This window comes from Hyaena hyaena, unplaced genomic scaffold (genome assembly GCF_003009895.1).
Source record: "Hyaena hyaena isolate Hyena2069 unplaced genomic scaffold, ASM300989v1 scaffold_97, whole genome shotgun sequence".
In the NCBI taxonomy this organism is placed as follows: domain Eukaryota; kingdom Metazoa; phylum Chordata; class Mammalia; order Carnivora; family Hyaenidae; genus Hyaena; species Hyaena hyaena.
Genome location: NW_024080728.1, coordinates 3278385 through 3302622, shown reverse-complemented (window position 1 = coordinate 3302622; position 24238 = coordinate 3278385). Strand labels below are relative to the sequence as shown.

Genomic DNA, 24238 nt, shown 5'->3' with positions numbered 1-24238 from the left:
TTCCAGGACCTTGAGGGCCTAGCAGCTATTAGGAAAAGGTCATTTATTACTGTTCAGTAAGACCTCAGTCATGAAACCTTTCAGATTTATATCAGTGGGCCATAAGCTTGGACTATGATTGCCAACCTATATCCTGGGGGAGGATAGGGAGTAGAGATAAATAAAGTTTCCAAAGGAATTTTAAAACGTTTAAAGTAGACTTACAGGATCCTGGGGGTTCGGGATAATGTTAACCTAAGATTACCTTTTGCCCTTAGCCAAGAATCATCATCGAAGGAGTGGAGTTCCTAGAGGAATGTCACTCTGCCTGTTTCTTTATTTTTTTATTTTTATTTTTATTTTATTTCGGAGAGACAGACAGCCAGCATGAGCAGGGGAGGGTCAGAGAGAGAGGGAGACACAGAATCCAAAGCAGGCTCCAGGCTCTGAGCTAGCTGTCAGCACAGAGCCCGACGTGGGGCTCGAACCCACACACCGCAAGATCATGAACTGAGCTGAAGTCAGACGCTTAACTGACTGAGCCACCCAGGCACCCTTCACTCTGCCTGTTTCAAGAACTGGTCAAAGGGCTGTAGACAGTAAGAAAATACCTTTGTTTTCCACATCAAGAGCAGCACTTGGCACACAGTATGTGTTCAGTAAATACCCCATGAGTTAATTAATACCTAGGGAGTCAGAAGAAGAAGAAAAGGAGGCTGGAGAACATGTTCCTTGTACTGCCTTTGTTTTCCTTGTGCTTTACACTCTTGCAGATATGCCACCATTTACTGTTCCGCCTAACCTGTTCTCCAGACTTTGGCTATTTGTACATATGAAGTTCCAGAAAGATTCCAAAGGAGCAGTTGAAGAAAAGGAGAAATAAGCCATAAGATGGAATGCTCTCTTTTGAGAAGAGACTTTGTGGGGGAGGATGGTTATATGGGTTACCTTAATCAAAAACAAAGAAAGGACTGCATCTTCTCGTCTTTGACTATTCTTGATTTTGGAGAAACTGATGAAATAGAGCAAGATAAATAATGGAATAAAAAGCTAATCCACAAGAGAGAAGACTGTTTTTTTTGCTCTTACACAGATGTCTGTCCTTACAACACAGAAAAGTTTTTTTTCTTTGGGGGAGGGTAGGCATAAGAGGAGGGGAGCTACAATTGAAATTGGAATCTCTAGGCAGCCTGTGTTTAGGAATTAGCATTGCATTATTTTCCTGGCTCCCTACCCCCTCTTGTCTTTTAGTTGAAGAACAGTTGCCCTGGAATAGCACATAGAGTTTGCATTAGCATCCCTGAGGATAGAACTTTGACCCCACAGACTAAGGAAGCTACAAATGGAAAATTCCAAGTTGCTGTACTCTTTTATTTTCATGCTAATGCTTCTGCAGAGAGTATTTAAAGAAACAGATGCACAAGAATAATAAAGACTTGAGGACTAAGAACACCTCTGACAACAGTGGAGTGTTTTTCCAACATGTTCTTATATCTGTCTGTGCTTGCGCAAATCCAAAGGGCTCAAGGTGAAACCCTGTTTTTACTTTATGAAAAAGCCAAGCTAGCATAGATACGGAAAACCCTGGGTCTGGGTTTCAAATCCTGATTGGATTTGAAAGCTGTATGCTTCATTTTACTTTCTTCAGGCTACGCTATTCAACTCCCAAAGACAGATGAGCATATATCCTTCAGTAAAAGCCTTTGGGGAATGGTGATTTCCCAACCTCCCTTGCCAATTGACACTCTAATTCAACAATACTCATCCTTTCCTCAAATCCAACCCGGATGGTGCCCAGTGTAAGTTCAGCCCCGCTGGCTATTTCCATTGTATTCCCCACAAAAAGAAATACTTTTCATCTTTTCCTTAGAATAACTTCATCCTGGGTATAAATCCTCAAGTAGAAGACATATCAGAGCACTACACTCTCCAAAGCCAGATTGTTTCAACATTTTTCTCTTAAGATGCAGACAGACATATTTTACTTTACTACAGGCATGTTTCACAGAGGAAAAGTCCCTTAGAAAGGTAAAATCATCATATCTAACCCTGCTTTAAGATGATTTCTCTCACACACCCCTCAGCTGGACTATGGCCAGAAATTAAACAAGAACTCCACTTGGTCTCTTCCCAAATTCTCTTTCACACCCTGAAACCACCCAGGGAGACTTCCTCCAGGTGCATCACCTATACATATGGTTTCATTGCAGGGGTGGCTTTGGAATTTTTTTATATTGCAAGTCCATAGAAGCAATAATTAGGTGGAAATGGGTGAGTGGAGACAGAGGGGATGGAGGATCTGTTCTGAAATTGCATTTCTCTATCAAGTACATTTCTCTTTCTTGGTTTGCAGGTTTATAAGTGGTGATTAGGAGAAGGCACTCTTAGACAACCGGAAGTAGGGAGTGGGCAGAATTGGCCTTTTCCATATGCCAGATGACTGAGAAATGGCCACTCCCAAGTGATACGATAAATCCAGCTTTCTCCTTCCACCAATTTGTTTTCAACTCAGTTTTCATCTTCACCCAAGGCTACATCCCTACTCTCTGCTCTTCGCTCACTTTCCCTCCTCTGCACTCTTGTAGCTTGATCTCTGTTCTCTGTGTGCAGAGCCTCATTTCTACAATTAGACTACAGGATTCCTGAAGGCAGAGCCCACAGTTTCTTGTGCATCTCCCACAACCCCCAGTGCAGGGTTCCTCCCAAAAGAAAAAAAAAAATGGTTGGCCAACTGATTGAAGAAACAGAAATGGGCCTCTGCAGTGACCTGAAGCATATGGAATTCTGATTAAGGGAAGTGAAAAGTCAAAAGGCCCAATATTGCACCCTTTATAAAGTATACGTATCCTAACAAATCCTAGGTTATTGGAAAAGTAACAGCCCCTTCTCCCTTGACCAGCCCCAACCAAAAATTTCATTAGAATGGATAAAGCACCAGAGCAGTAAATATTAATGGCTGGGAGGGGGAAGCTGGAGGACAGCAGGCAGAACTGAGCAGGTGTTCACCTCACTCAGTTTCAATCCATTTGCAGCCAACAACGTCATTGTTTGGCCTTCTTGAGCTCACCGACAGGCCATTTTTCATGATTTTACATTTCTGGCCAAACGCAAACTTTTTAATTAAATGTACCACATGATTCCAGATGTTTGTTTATTTGTTCCAAAAAGGTCATAAAATCTCTACATGAGGAAAAACCTGGGGCAGGGGTAAAGTTTTCTACAAGATATAGGGAAACAAATGAATTAGAGCTGGGATGGGGAGGTGAATGCTGGGCAGAGCTCTCAGCAGAACAATCTAGACTAAAACCATTGGCTTCAAATAGTTCTCCTTCCAGAAACCCAAGATTTGGGAATAAAACACACTGGGTACTTATTATTATTATTATTATTATTTTTTTTTTTTTTTTAAAGAATGTAGCTCTTCTGGAGCCAAAGATCAGAATGAGAACAAATTTTTGTGGCTGCTTTGCCTGCTTATTATATGTTTGTTCCTGTTGCTAGGAGCTCCTCTACATTAATTCCAGCAGACTCCCATTTAACAGGCTAGATTATAGTTTATGCATGAGTGGTAGGAAAGCATCCTGCAAGGGGAGAAGAAAGAAGTGGGATACAGGCAGAGACCACAGCTTCCCACATACTCTGCCAGCATCCTCGAAGCCTTCTGTTCTCTTGTACTATCTCTAAACATGATCAGTCATTAAGTCAGTCTATTGCATTTGCTGTGAATGTTTCTCATATTCCTATCCTTCTTCTCTGTTCCTCCAGACAGACAGCCACTCCAGGTCTTCATCATCAATGCTAGATTATTTCAACATTATCCTCACTGATTCTGGGCTCTAAATTTTCATTTCAAAAGCCAACATCAGAAATACTTTGAATAATGTGAGGAGGAAAGGCACTGACTGTCCATTTTCTCTGATGCCTGAGCCAGAGAAAATACCCTGTGACCAAACCATCAGCAACTGCAAACAATTCCATACTGTCCATAAGGTTCCCTTTACATCGTCCTCACCCTGCTCCACTGGCATTGCTCTGGCCCCAGCTGTCTTTCCCACCTGTTACCAAGTTGTTTCCTAAATTACCTTTGCTAGGAATCTGCTCTTTAGAGGAAGTACAGTGTGTAGTCACATAGCCTGGCATCAAGAAATCCAAAGCCTCTAAAACTTCAACATCATCCCACAGTGGCCTCCTTAATTCCCGACTCTTTTCTTTCCAATTCCTTCCTCATACAGTTTGCAGATTAATAATCCCATAGCATAGCTTTAAATCAAATCTAGATACTTCTGCCTATTCAAGGCCTGCCGTAATATGGATCCATCCTACAAATGTAACTTCATTTCTGACTTTTTCAAAACCAGGTCTCTTCCTCTTGTCAGTTCTATCTATTCTTATGTTTGTGCTTCTTCTTTACCCATATCCCTTTTTTTCTTTCTGGAATATCCTTCTTCTGCCTTCTGTCTACTCACACCCTACTTGTCCTTGAAAGCTCAAGGCCATCATCTGCCAAAACGCCATGCCTGACTATTCTAGCCTATATGGATTCTTAACTTTTAAAACTTTTACAGCATTTAAGGTTTTTGCCAAGTAAGGCAACTTTCACTTATATAATATATAATATCTAGTTTGGTTGGCATTGCTTCATTTTGGTATGTCTTCAATAAAACCATAAATTCTTAGAAGACACAAACCTTAACATAAACCTTGTACACAGTGGATACTAAGTAAAGACAAATGAATTCTGGAAAGACTCCTTAAATGAAGGTGCTCAGAGCAATAGCTGTCATTGCATAAGTCATATTTGACCATGTCTCAATTCTTCACTTGCAGTGAAAGGGATTAGAAATAGCCTATGACTCTAAAACTTCAAGACATTTAGAATCTTCAGTCCTGTCAAGCCCAGACTCTCCATTTGTAAGGCAGAGGGACACATTTTCACCATGATTTTTTTTAAAAAAATGTTTATTTATTTTGAGTGAGAGAGAGAGAGAGAAAGGGCAAGAGTGGGGCAGGAGAGGATCAGAGAGAGAGAGAGAGAGAGAGAATCCCAAGCAGGCCCTGTGCCGGCAGCAGAGAGTTCCAGAGCTTGATGTGGGGCTCAAACTCACAAATCCTGAGATCGTGCCTTGATTTGACCTGAGCCTAAATCAAGAGTCAAACACTTAACTGACTGAGCCACCCAGGCGCCCTTTCACTACCGTTTTTTATTTGGACTGTTTTTTAGGGGAAGGGTTATCTCTTATCTTGCAGAAGTAAAGTTTGTTCCTGTTCGGAATATGAGGCATGACTCCATTTTTCCCTCCTTACTTTGCTGCTTGAACAGAAGAGCCAAATTCGTAGCCCCTCTGTGTCTATGAGTGCACAACAATTCTGCCCAAAGAGTAGAAATAAAGCAATCACAGAGACTGCAAATGAAAAATCATCCTTGGAGAAAAAAGATAGGAAATGGACCCCTATGGATTTCAAATGTTTAAAGGAGGTTGCTTAAAGTTCCTGGCTGAAGTCCATGCCAGTCTTGGTAATAGCCAAACGGATTCATCCATCTTCAGATTCCACTTGGCTTGCTCTTCCATCACTGCCACCTTCCCAGACAGCAAGCGCACACATGCACATCTATCTATATATATGCGGAAGTTTTAATCTACACTACCCTCCATTCCAATCCACCCAGCCTCGCTCAGTACAGAGTGAAGCTATTGACCCTGCAAAGCAGCAAAGAGATGAATTTGATGACCCAGACTAGAGTTTTTAAACCATTTCAGCAAGGTCTAGAATCAAAGGAAAGTACAATTTATTCAGCACTTAGTAAAGTCCTTTTACTTTGGAACAGAGCGCACACACTGAAAATAGACTCCCACTGCCACGCAGATAAAATAAACCTGTCAACCACCACTGTCAAATCACTAGTCACCTCGATTAAATAAAGGAAACTTTAGCATCTCTCAGCATCTGAGAATTCCACCAAGATTATAAGCCCATAAAAGCATTATGAAGGAAAGAAAACTAAAGTAATGGGTTCTGTTGAAATGTCATCAGAGGAAGCATTTTACATAATTAGAAAATGCTAATAATAGCTCTGCACAAGGAACCAACACACTCTTCCTCTACACAGCCAGGGCAAAGCCATGGCATGGAGTCTGAAAGAAGGGAGCTGAGGCCATGCACTTATGTAGCAGGACCCACAGAAGAGACACGTCCCTGTCAGCATTTCTTCTCTCTCTCTCTCTCTCTCTCTCTCTCTTTCACAGTTTTCAATACACTTTCCATGAAGAAGAGTTGGCTCTGCCAAGCTAATGTGAATCTTCAATGACTCACTGATGTTTTTTGAGAAATCATCTAATAGTTAGCTCCCTTGAAAAATGAATCAAAATATTTTGGATGATAGAAAGTGATAAATAAGCAGGCTGCTTTAGTCATAGGGTCTGGTCTCAGGTGGGACCTATCTGGCAAAGTCACCATAACCATCAGATTGCTTATTTTGTCTTTTTAAATGGTCAAGGAGGACCAACAAGCAATAGGCCAAAAGACACCTTGATGCTGACCTATTAAGATACCTGAACAGGGGCGCCTGGGTGGCTCAGTTGATTAAGCGCCTAACTTTGGCTTAGGTCATGGTCTCGCAGTTTGGGGGTTCGAGCCCCACTTCGGGCTCTGTGCAGCTGACAGCTCAGAGCCTGGAGCCTGGAGCCTGCTTCAGATTCTGTGTCCCCTTCTCTCTCTGACCCTCCCCTGCTCGCTCTCTCTCCCTCTCAGAAATAAATAAAACATTAAAAAATATATAACCTAAATAAATGTATTTATTTTCATTGAGTCTGTGCTATTATTCTGGGTAGATTTTGTTTATAACAATCAAACCTACTTAGCTTTCATGTTCCCTGTGGGATGACACAATAAGATGGTAGGACTATTAAAAAAAGAAAATAGGAAAAATTTTTTTAATTTTCTGAAAGAGACAGATTGCCTCCAAATCCTCTAAGCCTAAAACGTAATGAGCAGTTTGGTTATCAAGCAGCCCCATCTTGAGCCCTCCTGGAAGTATTCTCTTCACTGGCATGCAGGTTTTCTGGCCAATATATCCCCATCCCAAATATCTTTGTCTACATTACTACATCATCACACACATTCATTCATTTTCCTTTTATTCATTTCATTTTGGCTTATTTAAATAGTTGAAGCAAAACAGTCTGTATTTACGGCTTCTGTAAAATGTATTTTATTTTATGCTAAAACTGTTTAAAAAATAAAAATGAAAAAATGCCTGAGGTTTTTCTCTTTTTCTTCTTATTTGGATGGCACACATTGAGCTGCTTCATGGAGATATACAGAAAAATCAATTCCTAAGCATAAAATGCAACTCACATTAAGGAGACTGCAAATGATAACTAATTATGATGAGTTGCTACGTAAATCATTCTATGGCAGTCCCAGCAATCAATTTCAAACACAAATAGAACAAGTCCTGGCTGGAGAAGAGGATGAACACCTACCAAATGTGTCAGAAATAACGGCAAGATTGCCAAAGTTGGGTGGAAGTAGGGTGGAAACCATCTTCAAGCAAGTTTCCGTAGATTTCCTCTTGGATTCCTGCATTCTTTCTTTCATACACTTAAAGTACAGTGCTTAAGATAACAAGGTAACTATGGCATACTGTCTGGACTGTATAAGCATCAGGGAAAAATAATAATTCAGGGATGTTCATTAGACTTGCAATGACTTTGTAAAATGTGCACACAAATACACTTGATTGGGCCTTAAGTGTGGTAGCTACTGGCCATGTCAAATTATGGGATATGTGTGGGATTGTCTGTTTTAACCTGGCATCACCACCATGCTCTACTAATGTTTTCTCTGAAGCTCAGAGGAGGAATTAGAAACTGCATTTCTTAGACTTCCCTTGGTGCATGATTCCATGTTAGAGTGGGTCAAAGAGAGACACTGGAGAATAATTTGGAAATCCAGAGAGAAAGAGAGAGCAGGGCAATCCCTGGGTAGGTCTAATGTTTGAAGCAGTGTCCAAGTTGAACTTGAGAGCCACTCCTACATTGGCACTACACATTGAGAATGTCAGTAGGTGGTTCCCAGGCATTCCTGACATGTGCAGAAATGTCAGCAAGCTCTCGAGGATCACCAGCCTCGGTGTGAGGTTGGGACTCTGAATGGGGTCTTCCTCGACTGAATAAGCCTCTCTCTCATCCCTTACGTTAAAACCCTTCATGATGTGAATACAGAGTGGGCCTTCTATTTTCCTATCTGAATTCACACTGATGCCATAGCATTTTCCCCTTGGGTTTTTCAAACTTTCTCTGCTCTTGAATTTATAGACTTGTAATTTTAAAAAAAGGAAGGAAGGACAGTAACACAATTCTTTTGACAAAAACAGGCAAGGATACTATAATATTTTGCTGCAGCCTTAGCAAAGGCTTTGGAAATTCACCCCAGGCAATGGGCATTTCCAGACCATTTCTTTGCTTGTACTTTCTTCTTCCTTCCAGAACAATGCCATGGTCAGTCCTGCATTTGCTTCATATGTCCTGTGTGAAGGACACATGTCAGGGGGTGTCTGGGATTCAAGGACACAGAACTCTGAATATTTTTTTCCTTGCTTCTGTCCCTGAGTGACTTAGTTTCCCCCAGCAGTTCTCGGCACCTTCCTCTGTGAAATGGGGATGATAATATTTACCCTCCCTACTTTACAGGGTTGTCTTGAGGATGATATGTTCTATTCACTAAATAGAAATGTTTTCCTCAAAAGACACAGTGGTCTATATAGATGCAAATTCCATTTCTAACAGCTACCAGATAAAGAGTGGCAATACCTGGCAGGTAGGTGTATGTCCTATGCACATATTTAAAGAAATAGTCTTCTAACATATCAACACTCCTCATAACGTGGATACCCACGGAGGATGTAGTAAGTAGACTGCCACGAGGTATCATCTGGGATTACTGATACAGCTGCATGGATACAGAGACACAATCTCTGCCATTGCCTCCAAAAGCTTACAGCCTGTCCAGGAAGACAGTTCCTGAACAAAAGAGCAATGACCTAATATAAATGTGTGGGGTAGGATCAGAAGAGTCTTCCTTACAGCTGTGATTTTTAAGGTGATACCTGAAGGATGAGCAGAATCCAGTGATGTGAAAGAGAAGAAGGATTAGAATCTGTACTGCTCCTCAGGGAACTTCCATTTATGAAGAGTTTAAGACATACATATACCTCACCTCTATCACACAAAGCAGAATATAAACAATTGCAGTAAGGAGATAGAAGCAAATATTGTAAGTATATCAGGAAGAAGAAAAATCAACATAAACAATTTCTTATAAGAAGCAAAAAGTACTGTGCATTATTATCCCTATGATGCATGGATTAGTTGTAAATTACAGATGGAAAAATGGAGTCCCCATCTCTGATACTTATTCCGGGCCCAGATTTCCTTTGCATTTGAATCTACAGTCCTTAGGACATGAATCTTGGGTTTATCAGACTCGACATTGAAAGTTACATAAAAGGACAAGCAAAGGGAAAATGGCATGTACAGAAAAATAGCAATTTGCACATGAACTACTGCCCGCCAGTTTATGTAGCTGTTGGTGCGGAATGAAAAGAGATTGGGAACTGGGTGAATCAAAAATTATTTGCAAATAGAACTTCCACTTAAGATTTTATAGACCAAGTTTCAGACATCATAGAGGATTTCACTTGGGAAAGAAATGATGCAATTTGCCTTCACAACGTGAAAGAGCCCTCACTGGATAAAGGTTTGTAAGCTGTTTCCATAAAGGTATTAACAAACGACATTCAGATAGTTTGGTGGTTTATATGATCAGAAAAATAGAGTAATTTCTTTAACTTAAATATAATAAAGCAAAGTGGCATTGAGTGGTTTCATTCTGGGTGCTGAAAAATTGGGCTTTCCCTTCTTGTTATCATATGATTCATGCCAAGCTAAACCAGATCAGTCTCATTGCTTCACTACATGGATCAGTCCAATAATAATTCAAGCTTAATCAACTTCTCTGGCTTTCTCTCTATTTACTGATGTCCACAAGACCACAAGCCCAAAGACCTTGTCACCATTTCATGATGCTGACTCACTTTTTGCACTACCAGGTCCTTAGAACTAGTGAAGCAACCAGTGCATTAAATGGATAAGGTATTCCTCAGTAAAACTGAGATATCTGTTGCTGGGTCCTTTAAATAACAATGTTCCCAGGTAGGGGAGGGGGGAAAGTGGTGATGGGCATTGAGGATGGCACTTGACAGGATGAGCACTGGATATTGTATGGAAACCAATTAGACAATAAATTATATTTAAAAAATTAAAATAAAAACAAATAAATAAATAATAATGTTCCCATGTCAGGCTCTGATGTCATCAAAGTACACTTGTTTTAACTCTAAATGCCTTGTGCGTTTTTCCATATTCCAAATATTGTTCAACATGCCTTCACAACTTATAGTTATATTCATTTCTTTAAGGTTCAAAATTTCTTGTTTTACTATTACAGTGACAAATGGTCCTATTATTGGGGATTATCATTTATCTGATCATGGCCTTCTTTTATGAAATCTCAATTTCATGGCTAGATCAACTTCTACAAATGGGCTTGAGGGCCCTAAACCTTCAGTTCCTATGCAGTGTACTCAATGGTCTATAGAGTAAAAATGCCTTTATTTAAATATAAGAAACCAATAAATAAATCCATGAGGATATAATGCTAGAGCTAATTTGTTATTCTGTCTAGATATGATATTATTATTTGCCTAGAGGAGCTCCCCACATGGCCCCCACCGCACTCCCAAAAAAGCTCAGAAAACACACCAGGCTCTAAAGGAATATGCTCAGGACTTTCAGAAGGACATTCAGTGAGGGAGATCTATTGATGGCCATCAAAATACAGCATATGGAGCATATGGGTAGCTATTTTTTCTACCTGCCTTTGAGCAAAGTTGATTTCCACAAAACTGACATTTAATGAATAGAATCCTAATTGAACCAAAATACATGCAAATGTGGAAAAGTCCTACTGTGCCCAGACAACAAATAAGCAACACAGGTCCAAGTCACAGACACCTGGAATCCTGCATTACACTCTCTTGATCGTTGCCTGCGGAATAGAAGTGTGCCATTTGCCCAGAGCCCACATGTCTTCTCAGAGCGCCAGCTTCACCACTTTCTGGGCATCTCTACAGGCTTTGTTCATACCCATCCATCCTGCAAAGAAGCTGGGATGACAGAGCTGCAACAGTCCTTATTCAATGTTCCCTGAATGTATAAGGGGAATTTCTTGTTTGAGAAAATGTTGTTTAAAGTATGGAATACCATCAAAGCCTATTCTTACTTATGGCTGGGAGGCAGATTCACAATTAGGAAACATGGCACTAGTCATAACCAGGATAAAAGGGGTAAAGGAGTTATACCACATGGTCTTCTGTCCTCCCAGTTCCAACAAAGGTGATCACAGAGTCCTTGGCCTAAGCATCCAGCAAAGGGATGAGGCATTTTTAAATTATATTCCATGTAGACTCTAGAGATGGTGATAAGAATTCAAGTCTTTGGAAACACTGGGTAAGCCAAATTAATGTATTGAGGATCAGGTAATTTAAGAAAAGCTATGCATTGATTCTGGGCAATGTTGTTAGGTAAACTGGAATTCCTTTTAGCTGTAACACAGAGTTCATTCATTTTAAAATTATAGATTTCAACTATTCTCTCCAAACAATGATACCTTTACAGATATTAGTGAGTTTCTTAATTCTCTCCATCACTTTTGCTGCAAGTAATGATCTATTTAGTAATTTTTAAGTACCATAATCTCTTTACTTAAAGAAAAAAATCAAATCACAAAATTATATTATAGCATGGATTTATTTGCCTTCCCAGTAGACTGCCACTAAATTCTGTTTAATATGAGTTAAAATCACTAGGTTTGACAAGTATGGTTTTCTCATCAAGGCCTTGAAAAGCACTGTGTTCCTTCTAAAGTGCGGAGGCAGCAATAATGAGCCCCGCACTCTGCACAGCCAAGTGTCCCTCCCTGCAACCACTAAGGGCAATAAAAAGCTGAGTTCCTACCTCGGTGATTGGTGAGATCCCTGGAAGCAGAAGGAAGGGGTGTATAGTGGTGCTCTGGAGAGGCCTCGACGTGGTCACTGGAAGCCTGTGTAATAAAAGAACATGTCAACATGAAGTAACACCAACCACTAAATACCTTCTTTTACCAAACAGGGCTCCTAGGGATCTGAGTCTGGAAGAAATACTATCAACCAAGACTCTTCTTAGGAAGCAAGAGTTGTTTGTGCTGGGATAACGTTCTGGTGAGTGTAGGGTGGTATAGGAAGCTTTGAGGAGTCTCAGTACAGGAGAAAGGGCTCCGCAACAAGGGGATGGTTTGTTTATTTGTTGAACTGAAAGGTGAGGAGGAGGAAAGAAAGAGGGTAAAGTTCAGAGACCTTCTTCAGGTGCTTCCCACAGATTCAATGTTCACTGTGAATAGATTTCTATGGAAACTAGTGAAGACGCTGGGCTTTGCCCCAGGGTAGATGGCGAAAAACAGGGCCCGTTTACATGGGCCCAGTGGCATGGAGACACAGAGAAGCTCAGTAGCATGAACCGAAGGATATAAACCATTGCACACCGTATAGTCAGGCTTCTGGCTAAGTTTAACAACCACACTGAAAAACTCACCTGAAATTTGGCATATAATGGTTACCAATAAAACTTTGCCATTCCAAAGCCTAAAAGAAAATGATATGAAATGTATCTGTGAAGATGGTCTTTTATTGTACACAAACAGCTCTTTAACCATCAAACTGTATATAGTGTGACCTGTATGGGTAAGAAGTGCTACCTTTCTTTCTCTGTAACTCTACAACCATAGGAATGAAGCCAGGAAGAAAGGACTATGGCCGTAGAGTCAGCTGTCCCTCAGAACCCATGACCCTTCTGACACATTCAGAGTGTGGATACTTATAGCAAGAAGCATCACTATTGCCAGTCTTACTGAGACTTCTGAATCAAATACTACTTTTTTTTTTAATATCCAAAAAGGAACATCTGCTAGGATCAAAATCCTAAGCTTACAACCTTTCCAAGCTTCAAGAAAAAAGTAAATTTCATTAATGCAACATTTTTCTTTTGGAATAGGAAATACATTCTATGGGATATATTTACCCTGCTTGGAGCAGGCCTTTTCTCCAAAGAGATTATCTACATTATAGGAATCAAAACTAAGTAGGAGATTAGAACTACTTGCTAGAAAAACCCTTTAAACCCTGCTTCTGACATTTGAGATGTTTGATTAAGCAGCTTTCAGTGGAGACTTACAGAAAGAGTTCTGAATGGAGCAAAATCAGAAGCTGTGTCCCTAAGGTAGAGACAGATTTCAGGTAGCATTACTTCACTCCAGCTCCAAGGGAAATATGTGGTGTTTAAATCTTGATCCAAGGTTACTGGGTCCAGAAAGAGCAAAGTTCAGTCACTAAGAAAAATGTTTTAAAAAGTAGGTAAGACTTGCTCGATACTATATCATTAGATACTTAGGATACTGCAGAAATTAGATTAAATTTCAAATACTAAAGTCAGCACATGTCCCTCCATTTGGCATGCAAGGTCTCTTGCCATCCCACATGATAAATGAGACACACTGACAGTGTTCTAAATATGGCACTTATTCAATGCTAGAGGCAGAATATATGGGGTAAAGTAATGGGGGCCATCTTCCACAGATCTACCATACTTCCTTAGTAAAAGGCCATAGTTTCTCTCTCTGTCAATGTTTGTGCTTCACGTCAATGCTAAAAAGGCCCAAAATTCCAGTATGAGTTTTAGGTTGCTATATTGTGATATTTCTTAGTGTGTTTAATCTCAATTTGGGCTGTTGACAATTTGATGACAGCTTTTCCTAAAATTACTGGAAGAAACTACCTTTCAGCAAATACCTCTGACTGGGCAAAATATTAGAGCTCTATAACCAAGAGTAAAATAGCTATTTACCTTTATTTCCAGTTGTAGTCAAAGCAAAATTGGTGTGGCTTGAGTTCTGTTTTACAGTCACCATTCCATGCCTAGCATTTAATTATTTTTCTTCTCAGTATCCATTTACAAACTCAAGTCATGGAAAAGAATCTCAGAAAAGAACAATTTTTCAAACTGTTGGTGGAGCGTCTATGGCTGGATGTTTAAGGAACTATTACAAATTTAGATTCTAAATACCAGTTCCTTTGATTTGGCTCTTATCGAAATGAAGTCCATGTGATTTTTTTCAATAGTGATGTACACATTTGTTCTCTGGATATTACAGTTACAGGCACAATTAAGAAAAGCGTGATTATCATATGAAACAAGTGGACAAGACAATGCCTTCTACCTGCCCCCAAATAAAGAACTACCCTTGAAACTGAAGCAACATACCAATAGTATATTGAGTATGAGATGACTGAAATGTAAGTGGAAAAACTTAAATGTTTTCTTTTATTTGGATTAAGAAGATATGCCTAAAATGGGAATAAGGGAAATTTGGGTAAGTCTGAATCATCAGAACCATATATCGTCTCAAATCTTTGAGTCCTTGCCAAACCTCCCAACTACCTATGGCAGAGAATTATACTCTTACATTTTACTTTTTAAATCACTCCTGCTACAATAAAATATTAGCATCTGGAAGGCATATGTCCCTAAATAATTAAAAATATAATAGAAATATGGACAATGGAGGTGTCAGGAAATTCAAAGAAGAGAGAAGCTGAGTGGTTAATAAATGAAAAAGAAGAAGGTCGAATTCACTAGTCCAAAGAGAAATGCTAATTAAAACAAGATACAATTTTTCCACCCAGCATACTGGCCAACTTTCAAGTCTTACAGCAAGGGCTAAGGTGAAAGAAGGGAAATGAACTTTTATCCTCTCATCCCTTGCCAGTGGAAATGGACATTGGGTCAACTACTTTGGAGAGTAATTTAGCGATATCTAATAAATTTGAAAATTGATACAGCAACTTCATTTAAAATGTATACACTATGGAAAATTTCACTCAGGTCTATAAAGTGGAACATAAAACAGTGTTATTATATGATTATTGAGAACAGAACAAATTGGAAATAGTTCAAATGCCTGTCAATGAGGAAAATGGATAAATAAAATGTTGTATATTTGTATGACAGAATAATATTTAGCATTTAAGAGCAATAAACCTGATTTATGTATCTCTAGTTGAATAGGTCTAAAATTTTAACACAGAAAACAAATAAAAAAATAAATAAAATTTAACACAGAGTGAAAATACAAGTTGCAAAATGACAAATATGGTCATATGTATGTATGTATGTATGTATATGTGTGTATATATACATATATATAACACATGCACATATATGTGTGTGTATGTGTATTTCTTCACCCACATGTGTGTATGGAAACATCTAACAATTATACAAGCTAAACACTAAATTCATGAAAATGGTTGCCTCTGCTAGAAGGCAGGGTAAAAGGATTGGGGCTAACAAGATGGGGGAGACTTCAATTATATATATATAATATATATATATTTATATATATATTATATAATAATTATTATATATAATTATTATATATATATATAATAATTATTATATATATATAATATTTTATATTATATTATATATATGGTTTATTTATTTTATTTAAAGACTTGGAAAAATATGTCAATATATTAGAAAATACAAATTCTATATGTTAGTTAAATGTGTTCATTACTTTTCTACATTTTTGAAATTTTTCAAAATTTTAATTTTGAAAAAAATTTTAAAAAAATGAAAACTGAAAAAAAACAAAGATTCCTATTTCCTCTCTGACCCATAATGAGAGGAAATTCATCTAACAATTTCCCAGTACTTGCACAACATGGACAACATGAATTTAGGCCATTTCTTGTTCACCTTCTATAATGAAATATTCCCATTTCTGTTTTTTGTAAAGCTGCTGAGTATGACAATAGACTAGAAAAAGCTGATAAATAATTGTAAATAGGTACCCCCTTCTCCCTTCATACCAAAGCTTGAAATGCTTATGCCAGCCTGGTAAATTCTTCTAAGATTCATCAAAGCATACTGAAGGTTTCTGTGCTCTTTCCCTACTCACAAATGGATAGTTGCTGATAATTTTTTAAACTCACAACAATAATGATAATAGTCACTAATATACTGCACTCTGCAATTTCCATAGTGCAGGAAGGAAGGCAGAATTTTGGCAACCTTTTTGGAAAAGAGTCAGTGGAAGTACAGCACACTCCATGAGAGACTTGCAAAGTGAGAATTTCACTCAGTGGTTGCAGAAAACAAATGTCCTCAGATGAGTATGTAAAATTCAAGTCCCTTCCCATTGGGTACATTCCATGGAAACCTGCATTCCAGTGGATATTTCTGAACATCATGGATGCCCTGAAGGAATATGATACAGACCACAGGAGGAGTGATTTGGCAGGCTTCAAAACAAGAAGGGGGCAGCTACAAAGTTGTTTAATAGCCATAAATCTCCTACTATTTTTCACAAAATACCATCTAAGACCGCATCTCCACAACTCATTCCCCATTACTCAGCTCAAGTGGAGCGCTTTGGCATGCTCACTCACCCTTAAATCACACACAGCATAAAGTGATCCCAGGTCTGGGAAATTTGTCAGCCTCCTTCAAGTAAAAGCAATCTTCGCTTTTCATCACAATTCATTCCCTGAAACTGTGGTATAAAGCTGACTCTTTTAAAAACATTTATTTTCTTTCATAAGAAAAAGCATCACTCATTTAGTTATCAAGTATTTAATAACCACCTACTATATGCCAAGCCCTGTGCTGAGAATCCCAAGAAAAATAAAATGAGGACTTGGACTGCATTCCTGACTCATCAAAAAAAAAAAAAAATGATAGCCATGATTAATACTAGTTATTAAGAGTCACCAATGTTTAGCATGACCCCCAAACTGCACTGTCACAGAAATTTGCCCTTGACCTCTGTTATGACACATCACCACATGGAACAGTAATTATGTCCTTGCTTGTTTCTCATTCATACCAAGAGAAAGCTTTCAAGATTAACTATATTAAGTTTCTGAGATTAACTATACTATTAACCCTTGTACCCAACATGCTGCCATAAATATAGAAAATAGTCAATGCATGGTGATTGAGTGAATCAAATATTTTAATTTCAAAGAAAAAACTAGCGATTGCAATTCGACACAACAAAAGTCTGAGGTAGTTTGCCAGAATCAGAGGTAAAAACTTGTCATCACCTGAAAGATTAAATTAGAAGTCAAAGAACCAGCCAGAACGAGGAGACTTCCACCTGCTCCAAGGTAAAGGCACCATGCCTTTCAGTGTGAAGCAAGATAGAAAGCCTTCATGACAGATGCATTGTGTTGGGAATGACAGACAGGTTTGGGAATGGAAAAGGTCATATATTGTCAGAGCCAGAAGTCATGAAACTAGGAGGGAATAAAAAATGGCAAGGTATGAATGAGATTGAGTCAATAACCAAGAGACCAAGAAATATCCCAAAAGGGCAAAGAGCACGGTCTGGGTAAGAGCACAGCATTCAGCTGAGTGAAGGGGCTGAAGGCTAGTTCAGGCTATATTTCAGTCATAGAACGGGTAGGGTGCCAAAGGCCTCTCTGAAATAAGGAAGCCCCTTGAAGGCAACATCCTGGAGCTTCCCATTGCTTCTATCTGATATAAAGGGGTCCACTTACGCCAGTGCCGAAAATGGCGTCAGACCCAGAGTTGTAGTTTATAAATATTTATAGAAGGAGAGAGGAGGGAAGGAAGGAAAAAAAAAAAAAAAAAGAACCAGGAATAGAAGAAAGTAGAAGAAAGGAAGGGAGGAAGGGAAGGAGGGAGGGTGGGAGGAAGAAAGGACTATGACATGGGCATTTTGTGGGCTATTTCATAAATAATGAAATCATAGAATGTAAGAGATGTAAAAGACCTTACAAATCATCTGGAGCAGTAGCTTCCAAAATATTTTTAGCAGCCACTCACATAGCAAAAGGAAAAAAATATAAGTATTGGGCATTATGGAAATAGTTTTGATTTCTTATGGCAACCACAAAAACCTATAATATAAAAGAGGAACATGCCAAGATTTTTATGATATAATATTAAGTAAACACATTAAATATTAAAATAGTACATACACTGTGATTATTAATGATATAAAATTGACAATAGGTAAAAGCTAATAGGCAAAGATTAAAAGACTTTTTGTTAATGTGATTTAGAGTGATTTGATTTTTCAAATTATATAATTGTGCCATTGTTTCTTGTGATTTAAAATATTTAAAATTGAAATATTTAAAATCCTAGCTATTTATCAGGGCAGATATGAAACAATGCATTTTTCCATCAAGTATCTCTAATGTCTCCCTTTGGAGAGAGGAGCAGTGGACAAAGAGGGAAGGATATTAGGAGGTAAGGGGGGACAAGAAGGGGACTGGAAAGAAAGGAGGCAAAATGAGGCACAGGAGCTAATATTTCCTGAATATATCCTTAGTGCTAATGATTTTCCAGTGCATGAGTATGTCCTATTGTTACTCTCATTTGAGAAGTGAGAAAATAGAGAAGAAGGATAAGTAATATGTCCAAGACTGTACAGCTCAAGAATCCATGGTGTGATTAGGAACTGAGTCAGAAGCCTAGAGTTTCCCAAAGCCAACTTGTTTCCCCAATTCCACTCCAGATCTGCACTGGGGGCTCCAAGTTTATGATACTCCCCCCCTGACCATCACTCACTTTTGCCCCACACCACTGTCAGCAGGGCCTTATCTGGTCCTTTCTGGTAGAAATGTAGACGTCAAGAGCACAGAAGCCAACACCCAAGCTGAGAGCAAATGGCTTGCAGCCCCTAAAGCAGGAATTTCTTGAACCATTGAATGAGAGAGAGAATTTACTAAAAAGAGCATGGGTAATTTTAAAAGCAGAATCTCCTGTGTATGAAGAAATACTCATCTTTGTCCACAGAAGTATGATGAAATGCAAGTTAATAATTTGCTTATTATTAATCCTTGCTGAAAATTTAGTTTTTGTCCTATGTTCAAACATAGAACATAATCAGAATGTAAAATGTTGTAACTTTCAAGAAATGAGTGTATATACGAATGTGTGTGTGTCCCATTTCTTGAGCGCTAATTATACGCAGGCATTTTACGCACAGAGCTTAACTTATCTCAATGACCTTAAGATACAAGGTCCATTATTATTATTTTATAGATAAGGCAATTGAAATTGAGGGAGGTTACATAACATGCACAAGATCACCCAGCTACTATATGTGGGATTTGGAGTTCTGACCATCACTACCTGATTCCATAGCTTGAGTTCCAAAACTGTACAATGAACTTAAAGCTTGAAGATATCTGAAAAATCCTTCCTGCATCTAGTATATAAACTAAGGCATATAATATATTTGTGGTGATGGATGATTCAATTCATGTGAATACGCAACATGTTTTGTGGCCTGGTGTATAAATAAAACCATGAAGTTATTTATTAATAACTCACTGACTATACAATATAGACACAGGAGTCCTTCAGATCTTGTGGCCACTTGGGGTTGACATAACCAGTGGGTCTGGAGTCAACCTGTGCCAGTTCACAAAAAAAACAATGGTTAACTTTCCAGAAATTCTGTGTTTTGGTTGTTTAACACAGTCTTTATTGAAAATTAAATGACATACACTTGTAATCGGACAGGTTATATTAAAAGGTAATATATACCATAACTCACCACTTCCTAATTATTTTACAAAATGTTACTATTATTTATGCTCTTTAAATTAGTTGTGTCTAGGGGCGCCTGGGTGGCTTAGTCGGTTAAGCGTCCGACTTTCACTTAGGTCATGATCTCGCGGTTCGTGGGTTCGAGCCCCGCGTCGGGCTCTGTGCTGACTGCCAGCTCAGAGCCTGGAGCCTGTTTCAGAGTCTGTGACTCCCTCTCTCTCTGACCCTCCCCTGCTCACACTGTCTCTCTCTCTCTCTCTCTCCTAGAAATAAATTAAAAAAACATTAAAAAAATTTAAAAAAAAAATAAAAAAAAATAAATTAGTTGTGTCTATATATAGTGGAAATACTATAGGGTGAGGTGTTACTTCGCATCTCTTTCCAACTCTTCAGTGATGTCACTTTAGTAGCCTGACACTGCCACAGTGGTAGTATCACAGCAGAAGTTGCCAAGTGCTACAAATTAGGGATTGAGTTGTTATTTTATTGATTCCTTAAACTTAAGCAAATAATAGAAAAAAATGTTAATGACGCAAATTAAACTTAAAAGTATACTGTGTCATCAGAGCACCTGGGTGGCTCAGTCAGTTAAATGTCTGACTCTTGATCTCAGCACAGTTCCTGATCTCAGGGTCATGAGTTCAAGCCCCACACTGGGCTCCACACTGGGCGTGAAGTCTACTTAAAAAAAAAAAAAAAAAAAAAGAATATTGAGCCTGTACCCAATACGTGTGAACAGCATAAAAATATGAGGAAATATTCTTCCATTATTCAAAACCTGTTATCCAGGTAGTAAAGACGTAGCTCATGTCACTGACAAATGAGTGAAGTTCTGACATATTTAGCAAGAAGGGGAAATTGTTGATATTTCATATCAGAACTACACTTGTTCACCTGCTACAACCTTAGGTTGGCTATGGACATGAGACTTTGCCAAAATACTCAAAAGTATTCTGTGAAGATCAACTGGCTGAATGGTATTTGTAACATAATGTATTACCTATTTAATTTTTATTTATAAATTGTGAGTTACTTGTCCTTTAAGCACATAAAAATTATAATAACTGTGTACACATAAACATGCATACTTTTTTTTCCCAGAGAGCTAGTTGTTAAACCTTTACCAGCATACCACTACATATAACATTTATTAAGTTTGGGGCTATGTAGAAAAGGGCTATTTTATGGCCAAGGAATGGAAAGGATAGTAAGAAAAAAAGCTAATTAAGCTTCAAGGATTCTGTCCTCAACTTATTTACAACTTGGATATCTTCTACTTCCCTGTTGTCTATGCTCAGATGCCTCACTGACCAAGATTTAGAGACAGTCTCCATCTGGCTATACAACCTTGAGCAATTTTCTTCCACTCTTTAAGCCACTTTCTTCAACTATAAAATGGTAATAACAATGGTCATGCTATTATGACATGAGGCTGAGGATGATGATTAAAAATAGCTAATACATACCCGTGCTTACTTTGTATCTGGGGCTATGCTAAACACTTTGCATATATTAATTTATTCAGTCTTTACAATATTTCCATGAGGCAGCCATACCCCCCCGTCCTGGGTTACAGATGAGGAAAACTAAGGCCCAGGGAAACTGAGTAATTTGACCCAGGTCTCACTAAGTGAGAAAGGCTATATCAGCATGTGGCAGAGCTCGGATACAAATCCAGGCAGCTTGCCTCCAGTGGCCACTGTCTTAACCATGAAGCTACACAGCCTCTCTTCCCAGTGGAGGCAAAGATTAAGTAAGGTAAGAGAAAAAGATGATAGCATTGCTTTTTAAATATTCGCCATGATTTATTTTGACTTCATTCTAATTTTGTATAACCTGCAATTTTGTGTATCTTCCCTTTTCAAGTAGATTTAAGTTTCTTGAGAGGGAGGACTAACGTTTCATGACCTCTCCTGCTCTTCAGAGTAGCTATGACAGGGACATGCACATCGTGTGTAATCAAGTATTTATTACATGAATAGACTCTACTCCTTACTCGTCAAGCAGAAATACACTACTGAGATCTCTTCTCAGGGCAAAAGGAGTGAGATCTTTATAGCCTTGTTGTAAGTCCATCCATAGGTTCACCGCATTACTGTGATGGTCTAACTATCTTTAGAAAACAGCTGCATAGGCATTTCTCATCTGTGTTTGTAGGGTTGACTCAGAAATAATATTATGTCATAGTAGTCCTACAGGCTTGATTTATTTTGGCTTAAAAGAAGGAACTTGCCTCATGTGTCTCTCTTCCTCTCACAGAGTTTTTATTCTCGAGGGCTGCGGGTCAGGTTCTGTCCTTGGAACCCAAGTAGTTTTCCAAAATGAGGTGGAGCCAGCTCTGTCAAGCTAGGCCAGATCTGCTGTCAGTGTCTTTCCCAAATACATCAGACCCTCTGCTTGTAAAAATAAATTGATACCAATGCAAGAAATTTATTAGGAGATGACAGCCCAGTTCATAATGGAAATATGGAGAAAACATCATCCTTCAAAACTGACAGTTTATCCATCATGCCTCAGATTCCTGAGATAGAAACAGACATTGTCACATACAATCCGCTGAGGACACGTTGTCTTGGATTTCCTTATGACAGGAAACTCTGAAATAATCCAGAAGAAGGGAAGGACTTGTACTGCCCTTAATGTGCTCAGCCATAAATTTTTAGCATTAGTAGAAGAAACATGTGGCCAAGGAAATGAATGATGGGGGAAATCAGGAGGCCTGGAATTCTCGAACGGCTCCTCCTTTCTCTCGGGGGTGATGAACTGGGACAGGGGTCACAGAGGGTTACAGCACCGCTGTGAGGGACATCAATATCCTGTTATGTGTAAGCAAAGCCAACAGGTGGCAGGGCACCACTGCGGACACTCCACAGTTGGCTCTGAGAAGTGGGGGACCAGGTCACCTTGCCCCGCTAACTTTCCAAATGCGGTTATTTTGCTTAGCTTGTTATTTGTATTGATAAACTTGAGACACTTTAGGAGGCCCATTTTAATTAGGAATAAATGCAAGGATATTTGTGGGGATCACAAGAGGCCTGATCTTCGCAGGCTTAATGAGGTGACCTACGTAACCCTGAATGGAATAATTGTGTATTGTATTAAAAGCTGCTTTGGAAAATATAATCATGGTAGTAAATTGGAATGAAATGAACATGGTCTTAGAGGGGAAAAAAATATTCACTGCCAATTTTATGGGGCCTTAAAATATTTATGTTCTAAACTTGCATTCTTCAGAGATTTGCTGAGTGTTGCTAGAACGAGGAAACTTTTTTAATGAGATACATGCGTATTTTTTAAATTTACGGATCTTTTTAGCAAAAAGAGAGTCATAAATGCGAAATGGAAACGTAAACAAAGCAAGTTCAGCCTTAATGGCCTTCTATTCTTAATTCATTCTTTATTTCAGAAAAAATAAAAACATGGGAAATTTCATTGAAATGTGAATAAGACGCAAGAAATCTTTGTTTGCTGTTGATTTCTATCTGACTGAGGCACAGAGAACATTGGCATGAACGTGACATACCAGAGAAACTTGAGCTTTGCTGCGTTTGTTGTATTACAAGGATATGAATAGGATATGTGCATTCTTGGGCTAAGCACAGAGTCAAACACAGGGTTTTGATCTACTCCCGAGCATAAATCTCTAAGAACATCAGTGAAATAAATTACCTGTTGATCAAGTCCTTATTCACAGGTAACAGTGTTTGACAAAACACAAAGTGAGTCTGTAATTCTTGGACTCTGAATCCTTCTTTAAATGTTCTCATCCTTTGAAAGAGGCAAATGAACTTCTAATTGTTCACATTTGTTTCAGCCAATCTTCCTGATTCCATTTTAAGCAAGACCTAAAACTCTGTTGACTTTACGTGTCCAAATTAAATATATCTGTGTTTCCTTTTGCTTTCTATCTAAGTGCATGCCAGCATGCCTTCACATTCATCCAGGGTTTATTTCAATATTAGTGGAAAACAAGCCATTTTTCAGTTTAATGAATAGCATCAGTGTCTGCCTTTTAACCAAAAATGTGACCTTACACTTGATGGATCTCACCAGAAGGCACATTTTCAAATTATTTTTCTATTGGACGTTATGACTATCGCTTCCCAAATGACTGTGGCAGGGTGAGGGAAAGCCCGCATCGCACAGCAGCTTAGAAACAGAACTCAGACCGAACAAAGTGGTAGTTTCATTTATGGAACAAGGAAGGAGGGATGGAAAAGAAAGCATGAACCATGTGGGAGGGGGAAAAAATACCTCCTCTGAGCTTTATGGAACAGGAGAAAACAGCCATGTAAAGCAGCTGAAAGTCCCATACTTTTTTGTTACTACATTTTTGTTTCCAAATCATTCCAAATTGGGAAGGTGAAGGCTGAGCATTACTGATTCAGAAAAACTCCAAGAAGACATCTGATATTTCTTCCTTATTAAGGATGATGGAGTGTAATTGATGTGCCTGGTGCCTGGCCAATTCCAAGTTTTTGAGAATGCCGCTTAATGTGCGGACATTATTTTTG

At 38.7% G+C, this 24238-nt stretch overlaps 1 protein-coding gene across 9 annotated transcripts in view; it reads right to left on the bottom strand.

Annotated features, from left to right (window-relative positions):
* Window positions 1-24238, bottom strand: part of LRMDA (leucine rich melanocyte differentiation associated) — a 1037699-nt gene that overhangs the window by 190131 nt on the left and 823330 nt on the right. For all 9 annotated transcript variants that reach the window (XM_039235202.1, XM_039235199.1, XM_039235201.1 and 6 more), the window contains one exon: window positions 12057-12141. In XM_039235202.1, the coding sequence (XP_039091133.1) occupies window positions 12057-12141 (85 nt within the window). The remainder of the gene's footprint in view (window positions 1-12056; window positions 12142-24238) is intronic.